General features: G+C 43.2%; 1 protein-coding gene across 2 annotated transcripts in view; it reads left to right on the top strand.

Moving 5' to 3' along the window:
- Positions 1-376: 376 nt before the first annotated feature.
- RNF34 (ring finger protein 34) overlaps positions 377-9,409 on the top strand; it is a 47,354-nt gene continuing 38,321 nt past the window's right edge. The window contains exon 1 of one of the 2 annotated variants that reach the window (XM_089676520.1): positions 377-531. In XM_089676520.1, coding sequence (XP_089532646.1) covers positions 526-531 — 6 coding nt within the window. In that variant the 5' untranslated portion in view covers positions 377-525. The remainder of the gene's footprint in view (positions 532-9,409) is intronic. The other variant, XM_089676514.1, reaches the window with a different exon arrangement.

Raw genomic sequence — 9,409 nt, 5'->3', positions numbered from 1 at the left:
AGTGCTAACCGTTTAGCCACTGTGCTGCCCTATAAATGTGTAGGAGTGACGTCATCCTGCGCCAATGAAGGCAGATGAAAACCTGCACCCGAGAGAAGATGCCGGCGAGGGAGCGCTGGAAAAGGGATCCTTTTGGTTCTGCCATAACGAGGCTCATCCATGTGGCACACAGTATATAGTAGTGACACTCACACACCATAGTAGCTGCTGCCAAGGACAACAAGGGCCTGCCACACCTGGAATATCACTCCCCCTCCTCTGGGCGCTACAAGCTGACTCCACCGTGCCAGAGTACCGGCTTTATGAGGAGCTCAGACAAGAGCTGACCACCCTTCCATCCCTCCGCGTTCAGGCTTCCCTCTCTTTCCAGGGCACAGGATCACGTGGCGCGATGATGTCACCCCGAGGTCCGGTCACATGACAGTGATGTCACCTATCGCTGGAATTTACATTAGCGGCGGCGGCGGCCACTGATGGTTGTCTGTCAGAGATCGGGTCGCAGGGGAGAGACGAGCGGACGGGGTCATGAAGGTAAAGTGGCTGCTGGAGGAGGAGGGCTGGGGGCTGTCAGGTCTGATATGTTATCTCCCGGTGTGCCTCCTCCATAGTCAGGCCGTACACCGGGCACTGCTCGTTATAACCGGACTGGCCTTGTACACCCGATACCCATCTAATGTTCATGGGGAATGACTGGTCTTTACTGGGGGAGGGGGGCTGCAGTCCAAGTTCATGTATGAACACATGCACACGCATTCTCTATGTAATACTGTGTATACACACATATATATATACACACACACATAGATATACATATATATAATATATATACAGATACACACACACACCGATATATATATATATATATATATATATATATATACATATACATATATATATACACACACACACACACACACACACACACACACACACACACACACACACACATATACAGACAGATACATACATACACATATATATATATACATATATATATATATATATATATATATATATATATATATATATATATATATATATACACACAGATACATACATATATACAGTCACATACATACATATATACAGGTACATACACACACATATATATATACATACATACACATATATATATATATACAGTCATGGCCGAAATTGTTGGCACCCTTGATATTTTTCCTGAAAATCAAGTATTTCACACAAAAAAGGTATTGCATTAACACATGTTTTGCTATACACATGTTTATTCCCTTTGTATGTATTGGAACAAATATAAAACAGAGGCAGAAAAGCAAATATGACATAATGTCACACAAAACCCCAAAAATGGGCTGGACAAAAGTATTGGCACCCTTAACTTAATATTTGGTTGCACACCCTTTGGAAAACATAACTGAAATCAGTCGCTTCCTATAACCATCAATAAGCTTCTGACACCTCTCACCCGGAATTTTGGACCACTCTTCCTTTGCAAACAGCTCCAGGTCTCTCTTATTGGAAGGACACCTTTTCCCAACAGCAATTTTAAGATCTCTCCACAGGTGTTCAATGGGATTTAGATCTGGGCTCATTGCTGGCCACTTCAGAACTCTCCAGCGCTTCTTTGCCATCCATTTCTGAGTGCTTTTTGACGTATGTTTGGGGTCATTGTCCTGCTGGAAGACCCAGGATCTTGGACGCAAACCCAGCTTTCTGACACTGGGCCCTACAGTGCGACCCAAAATCCTTTGGTAATCCTCAGATTTCATGATGCCTTGCACACAGTCAAGGCACCCAGTGCCAGAGGCAGCAAAACAACCCCAAAACATCATTGAACCTCCACCATATTTTACCGTAGGTACTGTGTTTTGTTCTTTGTAGGCCTCATTCCGTTTTCGGTAAACAGTAGAATGATGTGCTTTACCGAAAAGCTCTATCTTGGTCTCATCTGTCCACAAGACGTTTTCCCAGAAGGCTTTTGGCTTACTCAAGTACATTTTGGCAAACTGTAGTCTTGCTTTTTTATGTCTCTGTGTCAGCAGTGGGGTCCTCCTGGGTCTCCTGCCATAGCGTTTCATTTCATTTAAATGTCGACGGATAGTTCGCGCTGACACTGATGCTCCCTGAGCCTGCAGGACAGCTTGAATGTCTTTGGAACATGTTTGGGGCTGCTTATCCACCATCCGGACTATTCTGCGTTGCAATCTTTCATCAATTTTCCTCATCCGTCCACGACCAGGGAGATTAGCTACAGTGCCATGGGTTGCAAACTTCTTGATAATGTTGCGCACTGTGGACAAAGGCAAATCTAGTTCTCTGGAGATGGACTTGTAACCTTGAGATTGTTGATATTTTGCCACAATTTTGGTTCTCAGGTCCTCAGACAGTTCTCGTCTCCTCTTTCTGTTGTCCATGCTTAGTGTGGCACAGACAGACACACAATGCAAAGGTTAAGTGAACGTCTCTCCTTTTTATCTGCTTTCAGGTGTGATTTCTATATTGCCCACACCTGTTACTTGCCCCAGGTGAGTTTACAGGAGCATCACATGCTTGTAACATTCTTATTTATCCGCAGTTGTGAAAGGGTGCCAATACTTTTGTCCAGCCCATTTTTGGAGGTTTGTGTGACATTATGTCGAATTTGCTTTCTTTCCTCCCTTTTTTTGTTTTGTCCCAATACACACAAAGGGAATAAACATGTGTATAGCAAAACATGTGTTAATGCAATACGTTTCGTGAGAAATACATGATTTCCTGGAGAAATATCAAGGGTGCCAACAATTTCGGCCATGACTGTATATATATATATATATATATATATATATATATATATATATATATACACACACGCACGCGCGCACACACACACACACACACAGATACGTATACACACATTGACTCACATTACTAATCACAAATGACTACCTTGTAATGTAACCACTTGCCTTCCAGAAGATTTACCCCCTTCTTGGCCAGGCCTTTGTTTTGTGATACGGCGCTGCGTTACTTTAACTGACAATCGCGTGGACAGGCAACGCTGTACATAAATGAAATTTATGTCCTTTTTCCCTCCCCACAAATACAGCTTGCTTTCAGTGGTGTTTGAACACCTTTTGCGGTTTTTAATGTTTTGCGCTATAAACAAAAAAAGCCGACCGTTTTGAAAAAGAAAAACAATATTTTTTATTTTTGCTATAAAACCTATCCAATAAAAAAAAAGTCTTCAGAAATTTAAGCCAAAATGTATTCTGCAACATGTCTTTAGTAAAAACAAAAATCCCAATACATGTAAATTAATTGGTTTACGTGAAAGTTATAGCGTTTACAAATGGCGGTATATATACTGGAATTTTTTTTTTTTATACTACTAATGGCGGCGATCAGAGACTTATAGCGGGCATTCTGACACTGGGGAGAACCGACTGTCACTGACATCCCCAGTGACACCAATACAGTGATCGGTGCTAATAAAAAGCACCAACACTTTACTAATGACACTGGGCAGGAAGGGGGTTAATATCTGGGGCGATCAATGACTTAACCATGTGCTGTGTTGTGATTACTGTGTGGTGTTTTACTAGGGGAAGTGCTGCTTTGTATTTCTCTGTTTTGCAGAGAGAAAACAGCATGCCTGCTGACAGGAGAGAAATAAATGTTTATACACAGATCTCTCCCGTCAGCTTCTCCACCGATCGCCAAGTCATGGCCATGAATCGCCAGTGATTGATATCCTCGGGAGCCAATGACAGTGTGGGTAGGGTGAAAATGCAAAATCAAGTGTGTATGTGTGTATATATATATAATCTCTGATCTTGCACAGCGCAGCCTCCCTGTAGCAGAACTTCTGCTATGGTGCGGTCTTTAAATGGTTAAAGAGAACCACTCCCCAATTTTTAAATACAGGATGGCAGTACAGATCTCAGCGCCATTAGCCTCACACATAATAGACCATAAAGCTGGCCATAGATTGATTGAAATTTTGCCAGTTCAGCAGGAAGAGGATGAACTTCGATACATCTGTGGCCATTCCCATTCAGGAGAAGTCAACCTAATGATCAATTTATCATGATCAGGCTTGTTTTTGCTCACTAAGTGTATTGTGACAGCAGGGAGTCCCCACTGTCAGAATACAATAGCTTAGCTGGGAGGTTTTCTCCATTCACTTTGTTTGGATGGGGAGATCCCTACAGTTTTTTTTTATTTTATTTTTTCGACTCACTTGGCTGATTTGGAAAAACAGATCAATGTATGGCCAGCTTACATGGCTATGGAATCATCAGACTTCTAGGCTATCCTCAGGCCCACCCCTACCTGGCTCCTAAGTACTGTGATGATGTATGAGGGGAGTAATGGGGGTGGCTGCTGTCAGCACAGAAGTTTCAGGATCTTATGTTGCCAGAAGTGTTGGTATTTTGGCTAAATTACAACACTGACATCTTTGCTTAGGGGGTCTGAAAGTTCTGCAAATATAAGCATGCCGACCTAAACATCAGGACAGTGAGGTTAGTGTGCTTGCATACATCCCACTCCCCATCTTACATTCCTCACCCTCCTTCTCCTAATCTCTGGGGATATTTCCTTCAATCTGTCCCTCCATTCTCTATATACAACCCTTGTATCCAGCACCCTTCGTCCACTGGCACCAGCTGCAATCCACTCAGTTTAATCTATATCCCCCTGCTTCCAAAAACCAGACCCCCATCTCATGTGCCCTCTGGAATGCCTGCTCTGTCTGGAACAAGCTCACATCTATGCATAATTTTTTTTTATCTCCCATTCCTTACATACTCGCCATTACTGAAACTTGGTTTCAAGAATCTGACTCTGCTTCTCCTGTTGCCCTCTCCCATGGTGGCGTCCAGTGGACTCACCCATCCAGACCCAGTGAATGGAAAGGAGGTAGAGTTGGATTCCTTCTTTCCCCATTAAGCACCTTCAAGTCTTTCCTACCCCTCACTCTCTAGCCCTCTCCACGTTTGAGACCCACTGTATTTGTCTGTTTTCTCCAATTTCTCTGAGGATTGTGGTGATTTATTGGCCTCCTGGACCAGTATCTTGGTTTTTTTAATGACACCTTTGCCTGGTTACCCTACTTTCTCTCCTGTGGAATGTCCACGATCATTCTTGGTGACTTTAGCATCCTTGTTAATGTTAACAGCCCAGCTACATCTCCACTTTTGTCCTAACACAATGGACACGCTCTTCCACTCACTCTGATGGTAATGTCCTTGACCGTGTATTCTCCCATCTCTACACTTTTGGCAACCTTGCCACCACCCCATTTCCTCTCTATCACAACCTCATCCGTTTCAGTGTCCTTGTCTTCAACCACTTATCCCTCCAAGCATAAAACGATTACGTATCAGTGTTACCTACGACTGTCTCCTACTCTCCACTTCCTCTTTCTGTAGGAGTCCCCCAAGGCTCTCTTCATGGACCCCTTTTTTTTTCTCTGATCTACACCTCTCTTGATAATCTTCCATGGCTTCCAATACCATCTCTACATTCATGACACCCAAATCTATCTCTCTACTCCTAACCTCACTCCTTCAATCTCTTCTCACATTGCTAACTTACTAACTGACATATCAGCATGGATATCACAACACTTCCTCTGACTAAATCTTTTTAAAACCAAGCTTTTAATATTCCCCCCCCCCACCTGTGCCCTCCTCCCTGACATTTCCTTAGGATCAATGATACAACTATTGGTTCTTCCCCTCACACTAAGGTACTGGTTGTAATCCTAGACTCTGATCTGTCCTTTCAGCCCCAAATCCAATTACTGTCAAAAGCTTGTAGACTTCACCTCCTTATACTAACCTACTCTTAGGCTTACCCCTATGCAGGCTATCCATGTTGTGTATACTGTGGGAGACCAGATATAGTGAATGCAGGGTCCTGGGTTTAGTAACCCTTTAAACTAAGTTTACCCATGTGACAGACCTTGCAATGGATCCCTTTCAGAGGCATTTGACAGGCAGTGAATAAATGAAATGTTGCCTCCTCGGTGCCTGTTTTAACTCTTATGTGCAGCAGTCAGGTGCACTACCGGGTGGTTGCAACCCTATTCACTTGATTCACCTTTGAAGCTATGCAGCTAGCATTAGTAAATAAGAAAGGTAGCACACCCTTCTTTTTCTTTATTTTAAAACTCTAGTAGAGCAGAGCAAACAGTTACAGAAACTATATTACTAAATGATACGCAGGTCAAACATCTTTCAAGGCATATGAAGTTCAAAGGCTATGAGACATTCAAGCATGTGTGTAGTTCTACTTTAAAGGGAGAGCGGTAAAATTATGGCTCAAATATAAACAATGTGCTGCAGGAAATAACATGAGAAGTTGGGGAACAAAAAGCAAAAAAAAAAAAATTGCACCACACCTTCTGCAACCAGTAATGCGTATGGTATGCTGTAAATGGATGCTAAAGGACGTTTAGAGAGAAGTGGCATCAACTACTACATAACAGGCTACTGGCAGAAGAAAGGGTCCAGTCTGAGGCATTTGGTAGTTATTGAAAACCTTTGCCAAAAGCCATCTTTTGGAATGTCTTTGAACATAGCCTTAAATTAATACGTTTATGTGACGATCGCGGTGTCAGTCCCCTGACCTTCACATCAAACTCCTGACAGGACTGGCCAATCTAAAACCGCGATGTCACGTGCGTAACAATGCCACGCCCAGCTGCACCCTGCACAACGATTTTCCGGATGGACCACAATCTATGTACCGGCAGCCTGGGAGCGATTGTTACTGGGTCAGGTTAATTACGCAATTAACCCTTCACATTGTCACCACCTCCTTTTTGTACAGAGAAAGAGGAAGCTCGGCGATATCCGCAATAACACTATAATGGTTGAGGTAATCGTCTGTATAACAGGGTCACCGCAGGCCGGTTATACAGAGGGTTAAACAAACACTAGTGCTCTTTTTAGAGGCAGGAATTCGGAAATTGCAATAAAGAGCTATAGAAACAGTTCAACACTTTCAGAAGGAAAGATTTATTACGAACAGGTCAAAAGGGTGCAATAAAAATATTTACAGAAAAAAGATGTAACCAATATATATAAATATACAGAGCGCAACAGCACAGCAAAGCGATAACGGAAAGGCGGTTAAAGGGTTAAAGTACTTGCCAATCAGCCTTGGGTTTGCAGATCAAGTTTCAGAGCAAAAGGGCTGTCTCCCAAGTTGGTTCTGATGTTAAACGGGAGTATTCTTCAACTTCACTCTTATGCCTGACAGCTCATTTTGTAGTTCCCCAGCAGGGGGTGTCTGAAGTCAAGGACCAGTACCCCGCTTAGGGTCTGGGTGTAGACTTAACTAGAGCCAAAATCTCTTCTAGTTCATATTTTGGCTCATAACTTTCCATCTGCACAAGTGACACTCCACCCGTGGGTAATTATTGTGCAGACACGTCTGAGGATTGATTAGATATGAAATATGAAATTATACACTGAATGGTTCACGAGATCTACTTTTCTGCTTTCCTATGTAACCCTGCCAAGTGACCTATCAAATTGTTTGTCTCCTCTTGTCCAATCTGACGATATGCCTGGTTTTTATGTAAGTCCCTCATATTCTAAGATATGAGACATAGGGGAAAAATGGATTTTAAAAGGGCTATCTGGGCTGTGCTTAGCTAGAATCTCTTTGAACTCCTGGGAAGGCTTGCATTAGCTTTTACGAGGTGTTCTATTTCACAGCTTTCTTAGACAGCCAGGTGCTTGGCTTGGGAGAGGTGTATAGCTCTGGGTTCCCTGCTGGGCTCTGGCTGGCCTATGACACTTCCAGCACACACACACTGGCCAAATGTCTCTGACTCTCGGGGGGGGGGGGGGGATGAGGGGAGAACATGGAAAATTCTTAACAAAATGGAGGGTTGGAGCAAAGTGGTTGAACCGCGTCCATCTCTGTGTGTACGCTTGCTACAGTTTACCTTTAGTAAAGTTATCCTTCATAATGGGCATCATGCACATGGGTGTCAAGACATGTGTCCAGATGCATTGGAAGCTAATTTCTAAACTCATCTGGAAGCATGTAATGTTTTGATATGACTTTGAAATTTGACTGGAATTCCACTTCAATGGCAGGCAGTGCCATTTGCTCAGTTCCACTCCAGATCTCTACAGCACAACATTCTGTCATCATAGGTGAAGTTCAGTCTCTTGACAAATCAGACAAGGTTATCTCTGGTCTGGTAGATCAGGAAAGTTGGGAAAATCTCTTCCACTGTCTTGGAGAGAGCTAGAATGAATTGTAGTCTGAAATCCATGTTCTAGCCATATCCACCATTCACATGCCAGGTGTGGACAGTTGGCAGGCAGACTACCTCATCTAGTATTGCCTGGACCCAGTGGAATGTTCCCTATATCTGTAAACATTTCAGGACCTCCTTCACAAGATGTGAACCTCCAGGTTCAGCAGCAAGCTGGACAGATTTCTGCAGTTGCAGAGATCCTCTGGCAGAAGCAGTGGATGCTGTGATGGCTCCGTGGGATCAGTACAGCCTGATTTATACCTTTTTTACCTCCTCTGAAATTCCTTCCTTGTCTGCTTTGCTGCATTTGGATGGAGGGCAGTCCATTGATCCTCATAGCTCTGACATGGCTCATTTAAATGTGGTACTCCGACCTGATCAAACTACTGGCAGACAGCCAATGTGCTCTTGCAGAATAACCAGATCTCATATCCCATGGACAGTTTTATTATCCTGCTTCATGGTCACTGGCTTTAAAGGCTTGGCTGTTGAAACCAAGGTCTTAAGAGAAAAGGGTCTCTCTGATTTCTTAATTCCCACACTGTTAAAATCTAGGAAGTTTACCTCCCACAAGGTCTACCATTGCACAGGAAAGGCTTACTTCCTTCAATACAGGGAAAGAAGATTTCACCCCAAGAGATACTCAGTGGGAAGAATCCTGGCCTTTCTGCAATAAGCCCTATATCTGCATTTGGCCTGCAGTACCGCCAAGTGGAAAAGTTTGACCCTCAGTCTTATTTCAAAGTCCATTTATCTCCCATTCTTTGGTCAAGACTTTTGTACAGGGTGGGATTTTACTTTGGTGCTCTTGGCACTTCAAAGACTGCCTTTTGAACCCATCAATGATATTCCCCTTTCTGCCCTTACTCACCAGGTTGCTTTACTTGTTGCTATCATTACTCTATGTGGTCTTACACAAGGTGGTTTTAGACTCACTCAGGGCATTGTTCTTCAGTTAATATCTTCGGCTCCAGTATATTATTTGGAAATTTCTCTTCATTGCCTGACTGTAGTATGTGCTGTGCAAGCTTAAAGAGGAGCTCCAGTCACCTGTGTAAAAATTAAGTCAACAGGTTCAAAAACTGTAGCTGCTTACTTTTAATAAACAAACTCACCTGTCCCAGGATCCATCGATATGCTCACCAGAGGCTGTTTTCTCCACCCCTC

Source organism: Staurois parvus, unplaced genomic scaffold (assembly GCF_062004578.1).
Source record: "Staurois parvus isolate SC_StPar_1 unplaced genomic scaffold, SC_StPar_1.0 ptg000014l, whole genome shotgun sequence".
Taxonomy (NCBI): domain Eukaryota; kingdom Metazoa; phylum Chordata; class Amphibia; order Anura; family Ranidae; genus Staurois; species Staurois parvus.
The sequence above is the reverse complement of the archived record's forward strand: the minus strand, read 5'-3'. Positions and strand labels throughout refer to the sequence as shown.